Raw genomic sequence first — 24,760 nt, 5'->3', positions numbered from 1 at the left:
AGGTTGTACCTCAGAAGTTATTCTAAGATACAGCAACTTTTTTCTAAGCCACATTCTCTGTTAACTCATTTGGGGCTTGGGAGTTTATGGATATTGGTTCTCCCCAAGGGAACCATTGCATTGTAACTAAATCTACCTGTGCCATCCATGGATTAATTGTCTTCCTATGCCTATGCATCTCTGTGTCCATATGTGCAGCTATATATACACATATACCCAGGTACAGACCAAAAAAAAGTATTCATAATTATATCCATCTGTCAAAAATCCTGTGAACATTATATGCCTGTCCTACAATTATCAGTGACATCTAAGAAGCTGATTATGTATCAAACACTAAGCAATCCCTAATTTATTTCATTGTGTAAACAATGGAGACATTTTGCTTTCACCAAAAGGTGAAAATTATATTAACACACACACACACACACACACACACACTGTATATGCATGTATGCATGCATGTATTGTATGTATGTATGTATGTATGTATGTATGTATGTATGTATGTATGTTTTTGTAGATTTTCACGGATATATGTATGTAGATTGTTCTGAGTTCGGGTTTTACCCCACGTAATATTTTAATATTAATATTTCAAAATATTACACGGGGTAAAACCCAAACTCAGAGCAATCTACACACACACACACACACACACACACTGTACATGTATGTATATATGTATATACACACACACACACTGTGTGTGTGTAAGATAGCATTCTTGTCACAGTGTGACTTTGAAATTATTAGATGAAATTGCACAAGAGAGAGAGGGAGGGAAGGAGAGGGAGATGGTATGTATAGTGTTGAAATACATTTATAAGTCAATTAAACTGTGAAAGATGGGCATATTTTTCAGAAATGGTAGATAAAAATTTTCTAAGGACCTAGAAAGAGTCACGGAGGGAGTCAAACCATGGCGTCTTTGTTGATACTGGTGGGCCTATCCAAGAGTTAAAACCTTTGGTTTCAGCATGCAATGAATTGGCTACTTCATGACAGACATTGGGAGATGGGTTTTTTAATTTTTCTACATTCAATTTTTAGGAGTGTTACGGCTTGTACAAGCCTCAGAGAATTAGCATAGAATTTTAGACAAAAGGTCAAAGTTCATTTGGGTTTCAGGGTCCTGGAAGAAAAGTTAGATTTAGTCGTTAATTAGGAGCATGGAATTCAGGAGTAGGGTGTAAGAAAGGGCTGTCTCTTTAATACAGGCATGCTGTAATCATCAAATTTTGTCTGCTCCTCACAGCAGATGTCCAGTGAGTGACAATCAGCACAGCAGCAAATAAAACCAGAGTCTGTGCTTTGATTGATTTTCTCCTGGGGATTCCCCAGCTACTTTGCGCTGCTCAAATCAGAAAGGTGCAATGTTGGGAATGCTCAATATTGTGATGTTGCAGGAGGAAGCTGCACGGCCAACTTTGTAGTTCTATGGAGTTCCCCGCTCTCTGCTGGGGACCCCTGATATCCACACTGTGAGGAGGTCCTGTAGGGGTGGTGGGGGGGAAAGAGGCGCTTACTGATAAGCTGGAGGAGGTGGCAACCCCCCACCCCCAGCCAGCTTTGTCCACTTGGCCTGCAGTGAATGGAAGATTATGTTAAGTGTCATCCCAGCTGTGGCAGCCAGAAACAGCAGGATTAAATTAGAAAGATTGGAGTCAACTGGGAAGAGGATATTAAAGCTAAGTGCTGGAGAGTGTGAAGAAAACAGAAGCTGGTGAGTGACTTTGCCAAAAGAAAACATTAGAAGAGTATTTTAACATTTAAAGGGGGGGGGAAAGAGGACCGGAAATTAAGGAGTGGCCATGTAGCAAATGGAGACCATGGAGTAAAAAACCTTAAAAAGTGTAACTAATGCCTAAGGAGTGAGGAGCTTTGCTTTAAAAGACCTGGTAGAGATATGAGAAATTGAGAAGATAATAATTTGAGGAGAATATTTTGGAAAGTAGAACTGAATTAAAAAATGGAAAAGGCAGAGTTTGGGAGATCGGAATGGAGAACTCCACCTGTTGGGCAGACGATCAGGAAATGCTATGGAAATATGCTTGTGTTAGCAGATGGATGGTTTTTAAAATGGACAACTTGTGATCTTGAGAAATGGAGAGAAGCGATTTTGAAGGACTGGTGGCATACACCGAAAGGCTTTTGAACTTGGTGGAGGCACACTTTTTATCATAACTGAAGTTTGTTGAACTTTTGGATTGGAGGATTGTAATCTCATAGACATGGAGGAAATTAATTATGAGGAATTGGTTTGATTTGAGAAGAAATTGTGGAATCAGAGTAAAGGAAGAGGACAAGAATGAAATACAAGAGGGACAAAAAGCAGAGAAAGAAACAGTAGAGGAAAAGATGACTAATAAAAACACTGAGATATACACGACAAAGTGGAAAAGAATATTGGAAATGAAATAAAGATCAATGACTATGTTGATGAATACCATATTTTTCGGAGTATAAGACACATCCTTTTCCTCCCTAAAAGAGGCTGATAATTTGGGTGCCTCTTATACTATGAATGTAACTCTCTCCCAGCCTTAACTAGCTGCTAATGATCTTCCCTGCTCTTACTTTGCATGTTCTTTTATTGTTACTCACTGCGAAGAATGTTTTCCAAGCCCTAAGTCTTTGCAGGGTTTTTTTCCATTGCTTTACTTGCTTCAAATGTTTCTTTCCCGGTGCTAATGATGTTTCCAGCTCTTACTGGCTTGCATGCTCTTTCATTGTTACTCTCTCCAAATAAAGTTTTTTTAAAGCCCTAACCAGGGGATAAAATAAAGTGCTGAAGCTGATCAGACTAAAGACACTAGCCAGATGAATACCTGGTAAGCAGATTCTTTTCCCTATTTTCCTCCCCCAAAGCTAAGGTGCGTCTTATTTTATCCCCTTTATTTGGAGAGAGTAACAATGAAACAGCTTGCAAGCCAGTAAGAGCTAGGAGCATCATTAGCACCTGGAAAGAAACATTCCGAGATAGTAGAGGAATGGAAAAAAACCCCTGCAAAGACTTAAGGTTTGGAAAACATTCTTCGCAGCATAATAATGAAATAGCCAGTAAGTCAGTAAGAGCTGAGAGCATCATTAGCACCTGGTGAGGACAGGACAGAAACATTTGGAGCAAGTAAAGCAATAAAAAAACCCTACAAAGACAGGGTTTGGAAAACATTCTTTGCAGAGAATAACAATGAAAGAGCATGCAAGTGGGTAAGAGCTGGGAACACCATCAGCACCTGATTAGGGCTGGAAAGAAACTTATTTGGTGCAAGTTAGATCAATGAAAAAATCCTGCAAAGACTTAGGGCTTGGAAAACATTCTTCGCAGTGAGTAACAATGAAAGAGCTTGCAAGCTGGTAAGAGCTGGGAACATTGTTAGCACCTGGTTAGGGCTGGAAAGAAACATTCAAAGCAAATAGAGAATGAAAAATAAAACCTACAAAAGACAGGGTTTGGAAAACATTCTTACCAGAGAGTAACAATGTAAGAGCTTGCAAGCCAGTAAGAGCTGGGAACACTGTTAGCACCTGGTTAGGGCTGGAAAGAAACTTATTTGGCTCAAGTTAGAGCAATGAAAAAATCCTGCAAAGACTTAGGGCTTGGAAAACATTCTGAGCAAAGAGAAACAATGAAAGAGCTTGCAAGGTAAGAGCTGGGAAGATCATTAGCAGCTAGTTAGGGCTGGGGGAAAAAGCTACATTCAGAGTATAAGACATGCCCAAATTATCAGCCTCTTTTAGGGAGGAGAAAGATGCGTCTCATACTCCCAAAAATACGGTAAGTAAATGTCACAATAATAAGAATTTTTGGAAGAGCCGTTGTTAGTTTAAAATTTGAGAATACACCATCAGTCTGCTAATCCTGAGGTGAGTCAGAACAAAAAACACTCAGGGAAAGTAATGAGGGTATAAGAGGAAGTAGAAAGGGGGAGAAGGGGGAGAGAGAGGTAGAGCAGGAGTGAAAGACTAAGAAGGTAGGAGGAGGAGCTAGAGAGAGAGGGAGGGGAGTGCAAGGGGGAAAAAGTGGGACAGACTGATGATTGTTGAAGAAAGTGCAAAATAAGATATTGGCTTTTGAATGATTGATAAAAATGTATAACTATGTATTTTATTTTAATATTTTAAGGTATACGCATATTGATTTGTAAATGATGTTGTGGAGAAAAATATTATGATGTTGCATCTCTCATCGGATTGGTCTTTTTAGCCACACTAGATGCTGTTCTAGGAACTCTTTCCGGAGCATGATAGAATAGTCTTTCAAGACTGAAGGTTGCCAATGAATGCATCTCTCAATATGCAGTTATTCTCCGAAACAATCTGATGTTTATTCACAAGTAAGACACAGAGCTGCCAAACTGAAGGGATGAGATATGATTATTGGTTGAAACAGTGTAAAACAACAGAGACACATCTCTGCTCTGGATTCTCTCTTTACAAAGTCATTTTTCGTACTTTTAAAAATATGTATATGAAATACTTGGCTTTTTTCGACAAACATTGTTTTGAGCAGCTTACAGGTGCTGGGTGCCTGAATACCTTATGTAGTATGTCGTTTAAAAATGTACATGCATTTCCTGCTTCTCCTTCTTCTAATCTGTACAAAGCTGTCCCCATTCATTTCTCAATAGTTACACTTTAGAACTTGACTTTCCACAGAGTTGCTGTTCAAAGTGATGCTTTTTAAAATGATTGACCCGTCTTGTGCCAATAAAGTGTCACTAGATAAAGTTGTGTCCCTTACCCAAAGTTGCTTCTCTATGCTGGGAAAAGCAACCACTTTAGGAATCTAAATTTGGAATATCTAAATTCAAAATTTAATGTTCCGGATCTCTTAGAAATTGCGCGGCCGGTGATTGATCCCCGGCACGGATTTGCTGCAGGGACAGGGAGACACGGCCCTCGGTGCAGCCGCCATTTTGTGGCCAGGATCTCAAGAGATTTCACGAGATCCCGGCCATTTTTTGGGCATCGGCCTCAGCCGATGATGTCGTCGGGGGCGGAGCCTGCCAGCCCTATATAAGAGGCTGTGCAGGGTTGGAGCCTCCTTTTCGTCCCGACGACGAGCAGTGAACACCCACCCGCCTGCCTTATCTTCCAGTGTGCCACTGTGGGTCGCCCTTAGGGGGCCGAATAGGAATTTTTGGTGGTCTCGGTATTTTCTGTGACCGTTTTTTGCCTATTCCACACTGTGGTGATGGATGGCGGTTAGGGGGGGGGGCTTTGCCCCCCCGATTAGTCTAATTGGCTTACCTTTGGTCATTTGGGTAGGCAGGTTAGGGGTGGAAAATTGGGTGGTGTTTAGCAACAGCGTGTTCTCCGTTGGGCATCTTTGGGATGATTGACAGGTTCTCTCCAAAGGTCATGGTGCCTTTAGCTCGATCTGACCAATTGGGGGGAACCTGTCTTTGGGTCCTGCCCATTTCTATCCTCTTGCAGGGGTTAGACGGCGAGACCTCCCACATGCAGGTGCATGGCTGGAATCCAGGTGAGGGCAGGGCCCTTCACCTGGATCAGCATGGAGCTACGCCCATAAGTTGCCCCGGAAGTTTTCCTGACGTCATTTTCCGCCCCGGAAGTAATTGTTTGACCCTGCGGGTCCTTGTTTAGGTTTTAGTTAAATTTATGCTAATTTAATGAATAAATTATGCAAATTTAATTAATAAAAATGACCCAGTTTAAATCCAGCTCTCTGTGTCCGTGTCGTTACTCCGCCTCTGCTGCAAACAATGTTCCGGATCTCTTAGAAATACAAGAACTTAGTCAGAGGAAGATTCTAATTCATCACCCCAGATATTCCCTTTGGATATTGTTCATCCCATGCCCAGTTCTATGACATACAGGTTAGTAACAACTCTCCTCCCCATTGCCCTCTCCCATTTTTCAATCTTAGAAAGAATGCCTGCCTGGGTTTGCAAAGGATTTTGAGGGGGGGGGGTATGTTGCCCACAAGAATCTTTTCAATGTGCATAAATGTAACCTACCACAATCTGTGATACACAAACTTGGAAACCGTGTTCATGTTTCAAGAACACTTTTATGATCTGCTTGAAAAGGACATTACAGTTGAAGACCAAAGAGCAATATTTATCAACATTTAAATAAAACATTTCGGTGGCATTTCATGTATATAAATATTTCTTCATGTCAATAGATCACAAAATTAAATAGCTCAGATACACAGACACTATTTAATATACTTTCACTGTTGTCAAAATCACCTGTAAACACCATCTCACACTGAATACAAAAGCAGCTTTTATACCAGTTCCGTGTTCACAACACTAAATCCTCTTTTCATAAAGGAAGTTGTTGTTGGGTTTTTTTTTTAATTGTCAGATCTGAGTGTCAGATCAAAAATGAAAAAAAAAAGTGGGGAGAAGCCCCATAAAACTCTTGGTTTATTGAAAATGTAATATACAAAATTGCTTTTAAAAAAAAATGTAAAGAAATCCTGTCTGAAACAATTGCTTAAAGTACAGTCCTCTCCTCCGGCATGTCTTGACTTTTACAAAGTACACCAGGGGCATAGACCCCTCTGGAACATTTCCTGTGCACACAGCCCTGGATGAACCAACCGGAGTTGCTAAGAACAGGGAGGGAGGGGGATCATGTCTAAGCTCTGCTGAACTGACCAAACTGATAAATAAGAGGGATCACTGCTTGTGTCTCAGCTACTTTACAGCCCTTTTTTTTTTTTGTCTTTCTGAGAAGGTGCTTAGCTATTTGAATTGGCAAACAACTTACATTCACTTGGGACATTGTACTGCACAAACTGGAAATCTCCACTACTGTTTGAAACAAAAAAACAGCAATAATAATAATAACAGAAGCTTTCAAAACCGACAAGCATTATTGAAAGTGCCATTTTGTTATTTTAAAAAAATACAGTTATTTTATCCCATGTCTAAAATGCCTTTCAATGTACAGAAAATAGAGACAAGACTCTGGTGCATTCTCCTTGGGAGCGTGCCTGATGCAGACAGCTGGGAAGAAGTAATGTGCTTATTCCATAGATTCTTTGTCCTCGTCATACGCTTCAACAAAAACACAGGATAAACACAGACCTGACTTTTTGTTGCTTTTAAGCCTCTTTCTCAGGCTTTCTCTTTTTTCTCCCCCCACTTCCCTCCATCAAATTTGTAGAAAGGATGTGCCTTTCTGTCCCAGCTTTTCTACAGCTTAAGAGATTCCCAGGGCTACGCTGGGTACTGTCCTGAAAAATCTAAGTCCCTTTATGAACCTCACATTTAAAGCAATCCTGTACCCATTTTTCCACGAAGTTGAAATTCCTGTGAGGATTCTGCCTTCTGCATATTTAAAGGATATCTCTACTTGAAAAATATACATACTCTGTTCTTCTGTTTGAATGTCCGGGGATAACATGCACCCTTTGGAAATTTTTCACTGATGAACATAACATTACTTTGTGGAGTTACAATTTTAAGATTGACCGAATTAATACAATATAAACAAGTTCTGAAAAACTCTTTTCAAGGCCCCTTGTGCTGCTCACATCCCATAGTGATGGTAATTACTGCTGAGAAAGACAAGACCTCATCTTTCCTGTAAACAGAGAGCAAATGCTGAGTGCATGGGATGTCCCCTGCACAGGTTATTTAATAAACTGAGTCAACAAAGTGTCATTATACCTACAAAAGGAGAAGATAGGAAGCTCTAAAATGTTTGGGACATCTGTACAGTATTCGGAACACACATAAACCCACATTTTGAAATAGATCAATCCAATCGGTGACATACTGGATCCTCCCAGATTCATCAGAGAAAAAAAAACATATTGGGAGTGGGCTAGCTACGTGTGTGCTCTCCTGAGATCCCAGAATGGATTAACAAGTGCAGGACTTGAATAGATCACTCATAGTTTCGTATGCAGTTTTCTGGAATTGTGTAGATAAATTTTCAGATATCTGATTGTTCTTTAATAAATACATTTATAATTTGTTTTTGCTTTGTGTGGCTTCAACTGTTACAGTATACAGGGAAGTATTAACAGGATACATACACCAGGCTGCTACCTTCACATCTTTGAAGATATGTAGTTGGCTCCAGCAACCACCCTCCCTTTAATGTTTATTACTGTGGTTAAAAAATGCTATTCTATGAAGTTTCCCGTGGAATCCGCTTATGAAAAATGACTGATGGTTTCTGCTGGTATTGTTGCCTACGTCGTTTACGTTTGTCACACTGACAGAGCAGTAACATCTTGAATGTGGTTCTGAAAGTTTTATTACACAGTGCATAGCACATAGGGTTCACTGTACTATTGATGTAGCAAAGCCAATACCCCAGGTTCCAAACTGTTATTGGGATACAGTTACAAAATGTGTTTACCAGGACCATGATATTATATGGGGTCCAGGTGATAATGAAGGCAAACAAAATGGCGCTAAGTGTCTGTGCAGCTTTCTTTTCTTTGATAAGTGACATTCGCTTTCGCTTGGTGATCTGACTTCTTGTCTTCAAGGCAAACTTCTTGGCCAGGGTGGCTTCCTTGAATGACAAAGGTAAGGCATTAGATGCCTTCATCCCTGTGGAATTGCAGTCTGAAGCCTTTCCTGTGTGTACTGCAGATGCTTGTTGAACAGGAAGCTTGGGAAAGCATTTCTGTAAATTCCCATCATCCGTGCTCTTTTGTGGATGAAGCCTTTTGGGTTTCTGATCCTTTGACTCTGTGTCCAACTTCTGCAGTTCATCTTCTGAGCCAGGCAGGTCTTCTGATGAAGGCAGTTTTGCAGAATTGAGAATTGTACTATGTCCAGGAAGCTTTAGTACAATGGAGTAGATGGCTCGCGTGTCCGAGGCAATGTCATCTTCATCAGAAGAGGCAGAGTTCTCAAGGGAAGCGTTGCCATCATTGTTGTTCCAGCTGTCGCTGCTGCTATGCTCCTGATCAACTTGATCCGAACTGGGTTTCCAGCTCTTGGATGATGCCCAGAAGTTGCAGCCCCCATATTTTCTTCGTTTGGTACGTTTTGTGTTCTCCTGCTGCAGTTCATAACTGCTGCAGCTTCTAGAACTTCCTGTTTGGTTGACAAAGCACGCTGCCTCAGCCTCGCTCCCAGAAGCCTGGAGTCCTGCTAACTCTTTGGTACGTTTCTCTGTCTCCTTGTATATCCTCCAGTACAAGATACTCATAATAGTAACTGGCAAATAAAAGGCAGCTATGGCAGTGCCAAATGTGAGGACAGGTTGATTTAGGAACTGGATATAACAGTGACCCTCTTCGACAGTCCGCTTCCCAACAAAATATTGCCAGAACAGAATAGCAGGAGCCCAAAGGATGAAGGAGATGACCCAAGCTAAGCCAATCATCACTGCAGCCCTTCTGGTTGTTCGTTTAGCTCTGTAGGTAAGTGGCCTCGTGATGGAAAAATATCTGTCAAAACTGATGACCAGCAGGTTCATGACGGAAGCATTGCTTGCCACATAGTCAATACAAAGCCACAGATCACAGGCCAAGTTTCCCATAGCCCAGCGGCCCATGATTATATATGTGGTGAAAAGGTTCATGGAAACAATACCAATTATCAGGTCCGCACAAGCAAGACTCAACAAGAAGTAGTTGTTAACCGTTTTTAGCTGTTTGTTGACTTTAAACGCCACAATCACCAAGATGTTTCCGATGATGGTGACAAGGGCCAGAATGCCAGTGAGGAAAGCGATCAGGACAACTTGCCAGACAGCATGTCCTCCAAGAGGATCGTGAGGAGCATTGGACACATTGGTCATGTTTGTGGTAGTGAAGAAAAAGCTCTCGTTTGTGTGGGAAGGGCTGTAGGTGCTGGTAAACAACGGAGCATCATTGGGAAGTCCTTTTCTCTGGGAATCTCGAATCCAGAAGGCGCTGACATTTAGAAGCAACGAAGGGATTGTGCTGTTGCTAGACGGGATCATTGTGACATTCTGACATATTCTGCAAAAAGGTTAAAAGAAAGAAATGGCATGTAAATAACATACTTATGACCGCACACGCAGCATCATTACTACCATAAAACATATTATTCAGAACATTAAGTAGCTAAATCCTGTTGTGGAATGGGTGATGAAAACCCCTTAAACATTTGTCCTCAACACTTACGCTGTCCCCAAATTCCCCATATATCGAACTTGAAATAAGTGTTTAACTTTATTGCTGACCTCACCCTTGACTGTGAATGAACAAGAGGCCATTGTTTAACAGTTAAGAGATGTAAAGTCTATTGTTTCGATGCTACAATTGAACTTTCAGTCAGGATCCGATAGCAAAGTCAGCTCTGTAATACGATTGCCACTTTTAGCTTGGGATATTCCTTTATGCAGAAACAGAAAACATCAATTAACCAGGCCAAATGTAAGTCCCATTGGTTTCACAATATAAGACAGTTGCAATGACTCTGGATATTTTCTAAAACTGTTCTCTACCCAGTGAGGGATGATGTTGTAGCACAGCGGTCCCCAACATTTCTAACTTGGCAGCCTGGCCTGGTTAGGGTGTGTATGAGTGGCAGAAGGATGTGTGCACACAAGATGCAAAGCCCTCCACTCCCAGGAAGGGAGCTTCATTTGCTACAGGAGGGTGCATGTGTTTGTGCATGAAGCTCCACTCACACAAGTGCCAGGCACTTGTACTTGCATGTGATGCTCCAGATTGGTAAGCAGAGAGCACTAGCACACAAAGCTCCATTTATGCAAATGGAGCTTTGCATGTGATTGCAAGTACCCTCCACTCACATGAATGGAGCTTCGTGTATGAGTGCAAACTTGTTCCACTTGTGTGAGCGTGCACACTTACCTCCCCCTCCTGCAGCCTGGTTTTTAACAGGGTGTGGGACCCCTATTGTACATGATTGTCTGAATTCTGTTTAAGCATCTCTACTGCCAAAGACCCCCACTGAAAGATATTCCAATGTTAGAAAGTTTCTTACAATAGTTGAATAAAATCTTTCCTATGTTTCCAATTTCCATTTTCTCCTGGATACCTTTCAACCATTTGAGGATAACTATGTTGTCTTCCCACAATTTTCTCTTCTCTGGCTAAATACAGTACTTAATCTTTCCATTAGTTCTCACAAAACTAGATTTCTGGCTTCTTTTTTAAAAATCTTGGCTGCTCTTCTATAGTCCAATTAGTCAACATCTTTGTAGGATATGGTACATCAACCAGTTGCAATAAACAAGGACACAAACGTGCCCCAACACCTTTCCCCCACCCCAAGATGGTGCCTTCATCAATACTCAGAATAATCAGTCTTAAATTGTCCATTAGTGGTATCAATTTTAAAATAGCATCCCTATCTTGAAACCATTCAGGACTGGATTTAAGGTAAAATCAGTTAATTTTTGTTACTTTGGTACCTTGAGTAGCTTGAAACAGAAAAAGTGGAAGGACAGCAAATTTCATGCAGGTATGGTTTTCTGCTGATTCATGGATGAGCAAATGGTAATTTAACTCAGCAGTGGGGAAAGGTTGTAAAACATATTACTTTCTTGGTGCAATTAAAAAGCTGGTTATATTTCAGCAGTTTCTTTGTACCTGTAGCATTGCCAATTCAGGTGTCTTTTATTTTATATATGAATAACCCATATAAAGAAGAATACAGAAACACATCAGCCCTGTCAAAGACGGAAGCCAAAACTGAAATTATACCACGTATTCACGATAATGCCACGTCATAGTTACCTAATTGTAGCAAAAACCTTTCCTATTTAAATTACCACACGGCTTTCATAGTCTCATAAACTTGTTTCAAATGCATCATGTTTTAATTGAGGAAAAAAGAGATTAGATCAATTGGCAAAGCAGCTTGTCAAATATATGGAATAAGTAGGGAAAAAATGTCCTGATTGTACGTCCAAAGCAGGAGGTGTAGGAAAGCATTGTAAAATGAGATACTGTCAAATGTTGGAAGTAAAATGAAGAATAATTGAGCACATCAAACAAAGAATAAGATCTGCAATGTTTCTTCATAAATTAGGTAACATTTGTTTGAACATCCTGCCAGCCAAGCATCTGGTTCACAGAGTGCTTTACAAAAGCAAAAGACCCACACGTCAGTTGTAACAGAAGTGCCAAGAGTTTGCTTTAAAAGGTTGAAATTCTAGCATATCCAGATAGCAACATGACCTGACTCAACAGGGCACTTTCTCTGATTTCAAAGAGCTGCTGGCATTGTACCCACGCACGCACAGACAGACAAACACAGAGTGGGCCTGATAAACCAATGACCTTATTTAGGATAAATTAGCTTCTTCTGCTCATGGAAAACATGAAATACCAAATCAAATGTAAACATTGACATTGTTTTGAAAAACACAAGAGAAGTCAAATGCGAATCACAGAAGGGAGAGAGGAATGGAGGGAGGCTAATATCTATTCACGGTAATGAGAACAGAGCAGAAAAGGAGTAAGTGAACTTCTCTGGCAATATTTAAACACTGTGTAAGTCAACTGTCTTAAAACAACATCAATTGTGTTTTGTTAATTCTCCTTTCATATAGGGTGGTATGACTTTCACCTTGCAGTGAAGCAAACCTTCACTTCCCTAAGAACTTACATATTCACTCTACTCAAAAGTGAAGCAGCTTCAGATTTTTTAAATTTCCACATTGTCCCAGGTTTCTTTAAAATCCAATCTAGAATTTCAAATTGCTTCACTTTGTGATTGAAACTTGAATTACAATCTTAAATTGTACCCACTTTCAATTTTGAATCTCTTACTCATGTAAAATGAGGAGTGATTTTACCATGTTTGGAATGTTTTTGATAAATTGAATTTTCCCTGTCCCTGACATGGTAAAAGATATATTAGAATGTATTGTATATCTGCACCTTATCTGTTTGGAGCTGTTTAAAAGAGACACAATTTTAAAACAACAATTCCCAAAGAAGACCTAAATATTGTCCAAAATACTGTTTTTCAAGCACGGGTAGACAAATCCTTGTGCTAAAAATTCCACTAAACTATTATAGTGTGTTTTCATTTCTAAAATTAATGAGAAATAAAATGAATATTTAGTTTCTATGAAAAATAAATGAAAGTGCAAACAATTCAATGAGGAGGAAAAGATATATATTGTTTTGATGATGTTTTTTTTTTAAAGAAACCACAATGTTTTATCTGACAAGAATTATTGTATTGCTTAGCAACTGGATGCAAATTGATAATCTGGTTATAACACTGAAAATCTTGGTTGGTGTATGAATCTTTTTATATACTTAAAATAAAAATTAAACATTGACCAATGTATTTGAATATTTATAGATCATAATGCCTTATGTAATGTTTATTACAATGCAATAAAAGTTTATGCTATTGTAGAACTAAAGCAGGTCTGTATTGCTATGGAATAAAATATCAATGGTAAAATATTAATAAACTAGACAATAAATTCTAAACAAGAATAGATCACAAAAAAGGGGAAAAATCAAATGTACTTTCTTAGTTTATATTAAACCTTAATTATTTTCAATTTTAGGCTACCAAAGATGTCTGTTACTTCATAAACACTGTGGCATTACTGCATAAGTATTAATCAACATTTATGAAATGCACTATTACAATCTTTCAAGCATGTTCTATTAATAGTACAACTTAGCCATCAATTTAAACACATTTATTAAAAAGTTGCTAGCATTTCCCGTACCACCACCTTTTATCTTGCACAGGTTCTGTGAGTCATTCATTTCATAATTTCTGAGCTGCTTTGCAGCTGTTCCTAAATTATGGAAATAAGGATTACCACAAGCGTATTTCCTCTATCACAGTGGACTTTGCTTTATCAGTTTGTCCTGAGATGAACTCTAGGGACTATAGGTTGCTATAGGAAACACCAAATGTTGCATAATACTGATAATGACCTAGGGCCAAGACTAAATATTTCTGACCCTCAGAAATCATGGTTCTATTATGGTTAGGCTCTGACCTAGCCATAATATGCATCCTTCCAAATACAGTGATACCTCGTCTTACGAACTTAATTGATTCCGGGATGAGGTTTGTAAGGTGAAAAGTTTGTAAGACGAAACAATGTTACCCATAGGAATCAATGGAAAAGCGATTAATGCGTGCAAGCCCAAAACTCACCCCTTTTGCCAGCCGAAACGCCCATTTTTGTGCTGCTGGGATTCCCTTGAGGCTCCTCTCCATGGGAAACCCTACCTCCAGACTTCCGTGTTTTTGTGATGCTGCAGGGGAATCCCAGTAGGGGAATCCTAGCAGTGCAAAAACAGGTACTTCACTGGCAACGGAAGTCCGGAGGTGGGGTTTCCCAGTGAGGGGAGCTTCAGCAAAATTGCAGCATCACAAAAACACAGAGGTCCTTGAAACCCCACCTCTGGACTTCGGTGTTTTTGTGATACTACGATTTCGCTGAGGCTCCCCTCGCTGGGAAATCCCACCTCCGGACTTCCGTTGCCAGCGAAGTGCCGGTTTTTGTGCTGCTGGGATTCCCCTGCAGCATTGCAAAAACACGGAAGTCAGGAGGTGGTGTTTCCCATGGAGGGGAGCGCTTCGCTGGCAACAGAAGTCCGGAGGCCGGGCATCCCAGTGGCAGTGGCTTGGATTTTTAAGGTGAAAATAGTTTGGAAGAAGAGGTAAAACAATCTTAAACCCTGGGTTTGTATCTCAAAAAGTTTGTATGACGAGGTATCACTGTATTGATTTCATCTATTTGTTTGCAATGGTGGAAGACAAGGCTTTGAGATAGAAATGGAATAGAAAAGTTTCACCTATAACTGGGCAACTTTACTTTATGCTGAACTGAATTGAAATACTGAATTATACTGTGGCTCTCCATCATGAAAAAGAATACAGTAGTGTTTTGAAATCCACTAGAGAGAGGATGGTAAGGCCTTTAAGTCAAGTAAAATTAGTTAATGGCACGATGTGTAAGTGTATTTTTGTGACTTAAGAATGATAGGACAACCATTTGTCTGAAGTGGTATAGGGTTTCCAGCCTAAGTAGGTGATTGGACCAGAAGACCTCCAAGGTCCTTTGCAACTCCCTTATTTTCTATTCCTATTCCTTTTTTTAATAATAAATTTTATTAATTTTTATAATAATATAATAAAAACAACACACTACACAAAAAACAGTGCACTGTGATATGTGCTCCTGCCACTCAACATCATTCATTCTATCCCTCCACCAAATGAGGGTTTACTGATTTATAATATTTTAATCCAGGAACATTGGAATCAGTCTATACAAAATATAGAGTGATTCCAATTTATTCCTTATAACTCAGTCTTGAATTCTACTGACCATGAAACCTCTAACCCTGTCCCATCTTCCCATCAGTTTTTTCACTTTATTTTCATTGATCGTATTCATTTTAGTATCAATAATTTCAAATTGAATGTGTTCCAACATGTACTGGTACCAATTTTGTATTGTCCATTTGTATTACTTGAGCAGGGGGTTGGACTTGATGACCTGCAAGGTCCCTTTCAACTCAAACAAACAAACAAACAATAAATAAATAAATAAATATTGTTGCATCCTTCCAACCTAAAACTATTACCGCCTGCGCGCTTTCTATAGCTGCTTCCTTAATTTCTCTGAAATCACCCATATCCCTCCTCATTACTAATACTGCCATCTCCTTTGCAATCACCCATTTTATATTTAACATCCTATTAATTTCGCCCTGCATCTCTTTCCAAAATTTCTGCACTACCAAGCACTCTCAAAACATATGCATGAACACCCGTCTCCTGACATCCGTGCCAACAGATTCCTATTCCTTATTCTATTCTATTCTGTTCTGTTCTATTCTATTTCACTCCACTCCACTCCACTCCACTCCATTCCATTCTATTCTACTCTCGGTGTTGGGAGAGCCTCAGATAGTTTGCCTATATCCACATGTCTACAGGAGTGGGTTGTACTGGTGAGGTCCAGTGTGATCATTCCGGTAATGGCCCGCCAATGATGCAAATTTGGTGCCACGGCTCCAGTGCTGTCTGTGCTGTTCATTTTTTGGGGGTAATTTTTTGTGATTTTTCAGCTCTCTGAGCATGCACAGAAGTAAAACCGTCCTTCTGAACATGCAAGGAAGTAAAATCGCGCAAGGGGCCTCATGCATGCGTGTGAGTGTAGCATGTCATGATGCACACCAGTAGGAAAAGGTAAAAGGAACCCACCCATGGTCTAACATGAATTAAAAATATAGCCAGAGACTTTGCAAACTTGCTTTCATTGGTAGCTGATAAATTTACTCCTTGAAACAAAGGAAGAGACTGCAGGCCAACTATGTTTTTAACATATTTAAAAACTTGTAATAGGGCTAACAAACATTAACACAACTGAAATTATTGGGCTAATTAGGGGATGCAGGGTGTAGTTCTGTCCTTTAGAGTGTAGTTGGATGGACAGAGGGGCTCAGGGAGGAGGACTGGGGAACTATGATACACTGGTCTTATTTTGCCTCCAGGACATACTTGTGATTCTTCCTCTTATAAATGTATTATGTGTCCTAATATGGTAGAGAACATCATGAACCTTTCATATAAATTGTAACAATGTAATACAAGAAAACAGACTATAAGGCCAGAAATACAATTTGTACCTGCAAATTACAGGAACTGAAAGACTGTAGTTAATATGTTACTTTAGAAGTGTATAAAATGTACGTTTGGACCAGAAATCAATTCTTACTGCTTTTACTGTAGTACTGTTTGGGCAGGTACCAATTGATGCATAATATTCAGTCAACCATGACAAAAACATGAAATAAAACTATAACTTTCTTTTTAAAAAGCCACCCAAAAAACCCCTTAAATATAAACTAAATAAAAGTAACTGCATTGGGGTGGGAGTCATTTGTTGTTAAGAATAAAAGAAACTGTTATGCATAGAGAAATAAGCAACAAAGCAATAATATCTTAATATGCTTTTTTTAAAAAAAAAATCCCTCTCCTGACTAGTACATTTGTGTTAATGCATATATTCACATTCCTAAACAAGGGAATCCTCACTTTTATTGAGGTTTGGAAAATCTCCAGGACAGGTTACAATCCTTAGGTGACATGATTAAGAAAGTGTAGGATTTGGTATATATTTGGGAATATTTTTTTTAGCAGGGACGTTATCTTCAATTCAGATAACCAACCTTTTGGTTGGGGTGTGTTGGTAGCCACATTAGAGTAATTTTTTTGGGGGGGGGCGGGGGGTTCAAAACCTTCCAATTTTAAAATTTACATTACATTTAAAGCTCCAGTTTATGATTTGAACATTTGAACAAAATAGATTCAAGCTATCTAGTATCCACTAGATGGTGCAGTGAACCCGTAATATAAGTTGATTGTGAATAGCAATCAATGGTATTTTGTAGAAAGGCTAAATTTCAAAGTAACGAGAACATTTTTCTCGAAACTATAAACAGCAACATACTTAATTTACCTAAGAATATATATATATGGGATAATTTTTGGACATGTTTGCTAAAGCACAACTCTGTAGTAACTGCTGTTTATTTATTTATATATTTATATAGTCTATTTACATGGCTGCCCACCCCACAATATGTGACTCTGGGCAGCATACTGTCATCGCCCCAAATAGCATCTGAGATGCTATTTGAGATGCCATCATGTTGAGATGCCTTCATGTGGAGTCAGAGGCTTTAGCCTGCCACATACAATAAATCCATAAAGACAAATTTAAAAAAATTAAGCAACATTAAAATCAAGATTAAAAATCTAGGAAAGAGTATCAGATATCACCAATAATGGATCCACCTTATCCTATAAATCTCAGTTCATATTAAACAATTTAACACAACGCACCACAGTGTTATTCTTTTAAATTTTGTACAACAGTGGTTTTTACATCACAAGACAATGCCAGGTCTACTCCCATTTTTGTTTCACCTGTTCCTTTCCTTTCCTTTCCTTTCCTTTCCTCTCCTCTCCTCTCCTCTCCCTGCTTAATGCTGTTCTCAACTGACCGTTTTTAGTGCCCACATGCTACAATTTACATTGCTAAAATTTCACAAAGCAGTAATAGCAAACTAATAAGGCATTATTTTTTCAAAAATATAATAAAAGAGGTAAGATTCTGTTATAGCGATGGACTGAAAATAATTTATCTCAGCCTCTTATTCCACTCTAGTCTTCAGAGGTTGTCCTATTAATCATTTGGATCATAAAACCAAAACTAATGCAGGCTACTTAAAAAAAAAGAACAACTGACATTAGCTTAACAACTTCCGACAATATCCCAACTCACTGTTAAATCTGATGTGGAATAGACTTCAATTTGGAACTGTAAACAGTTTGGATTTCATGATTTATAACAAAGTGTAATGTAACTTTACAATTTAGCATAGTAAATTTTGTACAATAATATGAGCCTGGAATAAAAAGACTGATTTAAAAGTAATTCACCATGAGGGACTAAAGGCTTGCTCAGGGACTGTGGTATTTCACATAAGGAGAAATACTTTCAGAAATAATCATGTTGAATGTATGAAAATGACAGGAAAAAAATCAATATTTAACACAACTGTAAATTTTAAGTTGACAACATAATTAGAATTTTACTCATTTCTTACTACAAAATAGTACGTTTAATTAGTTTAAGACGGAGCAGCCTTGTTGAGGGTTACAAACATAAAGATGATTTTTTTATTTATAGCTTGTAATTAGAAGTTTATCTATCTGTCTGTCTGTCTGTCTGTCTGTCTGTCTGTCTGTCTGTCTGTCTGTCTATCTATCTATCTATCTATCTATCTATCTATCTATCTATCTATCTATCTATCTATCTATCTATTTTGTCCAATGCACAATAATACACAATGACGTTTATAGAGGATATATGCAAGTAAAATATATTACAGAATAGAAGTGAAAATATAGGAATAACATATATCAATAAGAGAATAGAAGAAAAGATATAGGGATAGTAGATACTATATATAAGATATAGGAGATACAATAGGACAGGGGACAGGAGGCACGCTAGTGCACTTATGCACGCCTCTAAAAAAAGTTTTTTAACAATAAAAGTTGTCATTTACTATTAAGAATAATATTTTGAACCAAAAATGTTCTTAAATTTTGTTCTTGCAAAGTCCTATACATGATCAAAAGCTACCCTGGTCTATTTAGTGATGACCTAGGTCATTATTATGTGATGACCTAGTGTGGGGGTGTCAAACTTCCATCATCACGGCATCATCACATGATCTTTGGGGACTTTTTTCCCTTTGCTAAAGCGGGTGTGGGTGGGGACAGCATGTGAGGAATTTGGCTATCAGGCCAAGAGTTTGACAGCCCCGACCTAGTGCTTTAAATTGTTTTGATTTGTGTTTCCCTTTTGACAATTAGTATAATAGAAAACAGTTTAATGTGGCTTCTCTCAGAATCTTTTATTGTCTTCCCAGAATTAGCCAATTTAAGGATTCTGAGGCCATTTCCAGAAGAATATCCTACAAAAAAGGATGTAGAATTTAAGGGGTCTGTATAAGCTACAGCTTGATTTTTTTAAAAAAAATGAAGAAAGAAAATAAAGATAACAATTTGTCACAACTGTCTGAACATGAAGCTCAGAAAGAAGAAAGAATGAGTAAGACAATTGTGTCTGCAGGGATTAAACAAGGCCTCTTGAAAGATATAATGCCATTAACCAGAAAAGAATTTTTCCATTTCTTAACATAGCAGCAGCAGCTTCTTTCTTCTTGGCCTATAACTACTAGAGAAAGAGGACATTGCTAACTATTTAGAGTAACTAGGATAACAGTATCCTAAAATCAATATTAATATCTACTAAATAAGAACACAGAATAGTTTTGATTGGCAAGATTTTTAAAGTCATTTTAATGCCTGAAATAAAATTCAGAAGGATTAACTACTGTATGTATCAACATTCTGTGTCTTTGAATAGAAGCCTAGAGAATTGTTAACTTATGACCATTTTTTTGTTTCTTTTCTTTCTCTACTGCAGTTTAGTTGTTACCAAGATTCCTAGATTGCCATTCCCAGGTCCGTTTGGCTGATATTGAAAGCATAAGCAATGTTGCATCAGCATGAGAAACCACAAGGCGACCACAGATTTTAGAATGTGGGACAATGTCATCAGCACTAGGAAGAAATAGAGGTGAAGAAAGCTGCCATAAAGTCAAACCTTTATTTTTGGAAGTCAGAGAGAAAGTGAGGTTCAGCAATGAATTTCTAACTAACTAGCTAGGTAGAAGGCTTGCTTGTATCAGGTTTCTGGCACTGAGCAGCAACTGAAGAAAAAGATAAAGTCTGGTTTACAATTTCACCCTCATTTCCCCCATCACGAGCAGTGCTGGTGCCAGTCTTCTCCTTCGGGGAGAACAAACTCTTCAATCAAATCTCCAATCCACATAGTTTCATCATCTGCAGACTACAGAAATGGCTTAAAGAGGGTCATTGGTTTTAGAACTGGGAGGAAGCTCTCTGCCAATACCAGTTAAACCTGGCTTCTTTTACAAGCTGAGAGCCAGTGAGGAGCAGCGGATGAGCGGAGAAGCTTTATCCCTTGTGTTATCGGCGGCATCTCCGTGACCCACCCCCTTCTGCAAGAGAAGCCCAGGAGTAGCTTGGGTATTTTGGCAGACTCCAGGTAACCCATAAGGAAGAATTAAAGAAAGAGAAAAACAAAAAGAACTGTTTGCCTGTTGCAGAGTCTGTTTGTTTCCCCCGTCTGAGCCTTCTTGTCTCCCCCACCCACACCCACACTGGAGGAAATTAGTTCAATATTCTGCAGGTCCTGTTGGAAAGGACATGTTTCATTGGCAAGCCACAATTATGGGTCGTAATGACAGTCCATATCAAGGTGGTGTTTTCTTTCTGATAATTCACTTCCCTATAGACCAGTGTTTTTCAACCAGTGTGCCGCGGCACACTAGTGTGCCGTGGGACATGGTCAAGTGTGCCGCGAAGCTCAGAGAGAGAAAGAGAGAGAGAGAGAAAGCAAGAGAGAGAAAGAGAGAGAGAGAAAGAAAGCAAGAGAGAGAAAGAGAGAGAGAGAAAGAGAACAAGAGAGAGAGAAAGAAAGCAAGAGAGAAAGAAAGAGAACAAGAGAAAGAAAGCAAGAGAGAGAGAGAAAGAGAGGGAGGGAAGGAGAGAGAGAGAAAGACATAGAGGGATGTAGGGAGGGAGAGAGAAAGAGAGCAAAAAAGAGAGGAAGGAAGGAAGAGAAAGAAAGAGGGGTGGAGAGAGAGAAATAAAGAGGAAGGAAGGGAGAGAAAGAAAGAGGGAGAGAAATAGAGCGAAAGGGAGGAAGAGAGAGAATTTTTTTGTCCAAACTCCCCTCCCCCCGCCCCACTCAATGTGCCCCAGGGTTTCGTAAATGTAAAAAATGTGCCGCGGCTCAAAAAAGGTTGAAAATCACTGCTATAGACTATCATTTCAAGCCACCTATGGTTGCAATTATAATGCAAATTTTATTATCCTGTTTTATCAACCTGTTTAAATTTATTGGTTATATCTTGGGGGTATATGTGTGAGTATGTATGTGTGGAAAGAGTGTCAGGATTGATTAGGAGTGACTGAGTCTCGGGGAGAATGAGTGAGCCGGAGGCAAAAATGGAGCTCCCTCTGCTGAGTGTGTAAACAGAAACAGATGGGGACTCAGATGTAACCCTTGGCTTGGTATGCATGGGGAGTCCAGTCTTCTGGGAAGGAGGAGGACCATAGATTTGGAAGAGGGTATTTCTACGGTGATTGAGAGCTGGAGTGTTACGAGCGTAACTGGAGAGGTAGATATAGCAAGAAAGGGGTAGGTCGCTCTCGGGGAACTAGGACTCACTGTTTTAAAGCAATTACTTGTTCTGGCCCCTCTTGTATACCTGGTAACTTATGATGTCAGGGCCCTGGCCTCAGGTTGCTGTTGTATAATGCCAGGTTTGTTGTTAACAAAGCCCCCCTCATTCAGGACTTAATTCTGGAGGAGGAGGCTGACCTGGCATGCATAAATTGAGATCTGACTAGGCCAAGAGGGGAGTGCTCTCCTCTCAGAGATATGTCCGGATGGGTTTCAGGTTTTACATCAGCTGCGACTCCAGGGAAGGGGTGGCAGTCATTGTCCTGAAAAGTCTTTGTCCTCGTAGGATCCCTGCCCTGGAGATTGTTGTGTGTGTGTGTCTCTTCTCTTGAGGCTGGACTCAGACGTTCAGGTGGGCTTTTTGTTAATGTACCTGCCTCACAGCTGCATTACAACAGCCCTGCCTGGGCTGTTAGAGGTGATAGCTGGGTTGTTGTTGGAGTTCCCCAGGCTTATGGTACTGGGAGATTTCAATTTGCCATCACTTGGCAATCCCTCAGATGCAGCTCAGGAGTTCATGGCTTCCATGACAACCATGTCATGGTCAGATCATTTCCTGCTGAAATTAGACTTTAGGATGCTACTCCCCCACCATAGGGAGGCGGAGCCAATTAAATGGTTCTGTCCCAGATGCCTAATGGACCCTGAAGAGTTCTTGAAGGAGCCTGGGGTGATACCGGACTCCCTAGTCTACAATCCGGCTGAGTCCCTGGTGGCTGCCTGGAATAGGGCAGCATCAGGGACACTGGACCGGATTGTGTTTTTGCAACCTCTCTACTGCAATGGATCCAGGAAAGCTTCCTGGTTTACTAAGGAGCTCCGGGAGGTGAAGCACCAGAAGAAACGTCTAGAGCGACACTGGAGGATCAGTAACTCTGAGTCTGACCCAACAATTTTAAGAGCTTTTATTAGAACTTATTTAGTGGTGATATGGGCGCCAAAGTGTTCACATTTTTCTACATTTATTGCATCCACTGATTTGTGCCCAGCCACCCTATTTATGGTGACTCATTCCCTCCTTAATGTAGGGAGAAAGGAGGAGCCCTGAAGAGTAGAGCTGAGGAGTTTGCGCAGTTTATATTGGATAAAGTCACTTAGATTCAGATGGACCTGGATTCTGCTTGGGCAATTATTATTTATTTATTAGACTTGTATGCTGCCCCTCCGAGGATTCAGATCGAGATGACAGGGGCAGATCTTAGTCCTATTATATGGGATGAATTTGAGCCTGTGACTCCTGAGAAAGTAGACAAGGCTGTGGGAGCGATGAGTTCCTTCACTTGTTTGTTGGCCATGTGCCCTTCCTGGCTAGTTTTGGCCAGCAGGGAGGTGACATGAAGCTGGCTTCAGGATTTAATTAATGAATCCTTGAGTGTGGGGTCTTTCCCGCAAGCATTAAAGAAGGTTATAGTGATATTCCTCCTCAAGAAGCCTTCCCTAGATCCAGCAGAATTAAAGAGCTTTCATCCAGTGTCCAATGTTCCCTTTGTGGGAAAGGTTGTAGAGAAAGTGGTGGTACTTCGACTCCTATGGTCATTGGATGAAATGAATTATCTGGACCCTTGTCAATCTGGCTTCGGACCTGGCTTTAGCATGGAAACTGCTTTAGTCACACTGATGGATGATCTCTGGCGAGCCTCTATCTTGGTGCTCCTTTATCTTGGTGCTCCTCTATCTTGGTGCTACTTGGCTTCTCAGAAGCTTTCGATACCATGGACCATGGTATACTTCTGGAACGATTAAGGCAGCTGTGATTGAGAGGCACCTTGCTGCAGTGGTTTTCCTCCTATCTTTCTGGTCGTTCACAGTTGGTGCTGACAGGAGGGCAGACGTCGACCCCAGATCCCTTGTTTGCAGGGTGCCTCAGGGCTTGGTCCTCTCTCCCCTCCTATTTAATATCTACATGAAACAACTGGGTGAGGTCATCCAATGTTTTGGGGTGAGATATCAGCAATATGCTGATGATACCCAGTTGTTTATCTCCATCCCACATCAGTTTAGTGAAGCAGTGGATGTAATGTGCTGGTGCCTGGAAGCTGTGAGGGTCTGGATGGGTGCCAACAAGCTCAGACCTAACCCAGACAAGACTGAGTGGCTGTGGGTACAGCCTCCTAAAGACTGTATTGACTGTCCATCCTTGGCTCTGAGGGGGGGAGAAATTGTCCTCCTCAGAATGGTTCCACAATTTGGGTGACCTCCTAGACCCACAGTTAAAATTAGACCATTTAACAGCTGTGGCTCGGGGGACATTTGCACTGCTTCTTCTGGTGCACCAATTGCCTACTTGGATCAGGAGGCTCTTCTCACAGTCACTCATGCCCTTATTACCTCACGGTTGGATTATTGCAATGCACTCTACATGGGGCTACCCCTGAAGAGTGTGTGGAGACTACAATTGGTCCAGAATGCAGCCGTGCGAGTGGTTGTGGGTGCACCTACATGTTACACCAATCCTCTATGAGCTACTCTGGGCTCAATTCAAGGTGTTAGTTATTGCCTTTAAAGTCCTACATGGATAAGAGCCAGCTTATCTTCGAGCCTGCCTTCTATCTCAGAGTTCCCAGCGACCGATAAGATCCCACAGAGTCGGTCTTCTCAGGTTCCAGTGTTGACTGGCGGGCCCATGGGGAAGCGCCTTCTCTGTGGTTGCCCCGGCTCTCTGGAACCAACTACCCACTGAGATCTGGACTGCCCCCACTCTGTTGGCCTTCCAAAAAGCATTGAAGACCTGGCTTTTCCGGCAGGCTTGGTCTCACAATTGAGAGATCCCGCCTGAATAATATGCATGTATGTGATTTTTAAACTGTTTTTTTAATCTTTTGTGATGTTTTTAAATGTATTTTCTATACCCTGTTGTAAACCACCCTGAGTCTCTTGGGAGTTTAAATACAATAAATTAAATTAAATTGAATTAAATTATAAGATCTATATAACAATTAGATAATTGTTAGATTACAAAATG

At 40.1% G+C, this 24,760-nt stretch overlaps 2 protein-coding genes across 5 annotated transcripts in view; both read right to left on the bottom strand.

The window, feature by feature from the left end:
• Positions 1 to 24,760, bottom strand: part of FMN2 (formin 2) — a 624,734-nt gene that overhangs the window by 258,892 nt on the left and 341,082 nt on the right. The window lies entirely within an intron of this gene.
• CHRM3 (cholinergic receptor muscarinic 3) overlaps positions 6,021 to 24,760 on the bottom strand; it is a 309,565-nt gene continuing 290,825 nt past the window's right edge. For all 4 annotated transcript variants that reach the window (XM_070734014.1, XM_070734015.1, XM_070734017.1 and 1 more), the window contains one exon: positions 6,021 to 9,937. In XM_070734014.1, coding sequence (XP_070590115.1) covers positions 8,122 to 9,918 — 1,797 coding nt within the window. In that variant the 5' untranslated portion in view covers positions 9,919 to 9,937 and the 3' untranslated portion in view covers positions 6,021 to 8,121. The remainder of the gene's footprint in view (positions 9,938 to 24,760) is intronic.

This window comes from Erythrolamprus reginae, chromosome 1, assembly GCF_031021105.1.
Source record: "Erythrolamprus reginae isolate rEryReg1 chromosome 1, rEryReg1.hap1, whole genome shotgun sequence".
Lineage (NCBI taxonomy): Eukaryota > Metazoa > Chordata > Lepidosauria > Squamata > Dipsadidae > Erythrolamprus > Erythrolamprus reginae.
This window is presented reverse-complemented; position numbering and strand designations above follow the sequence as displayed.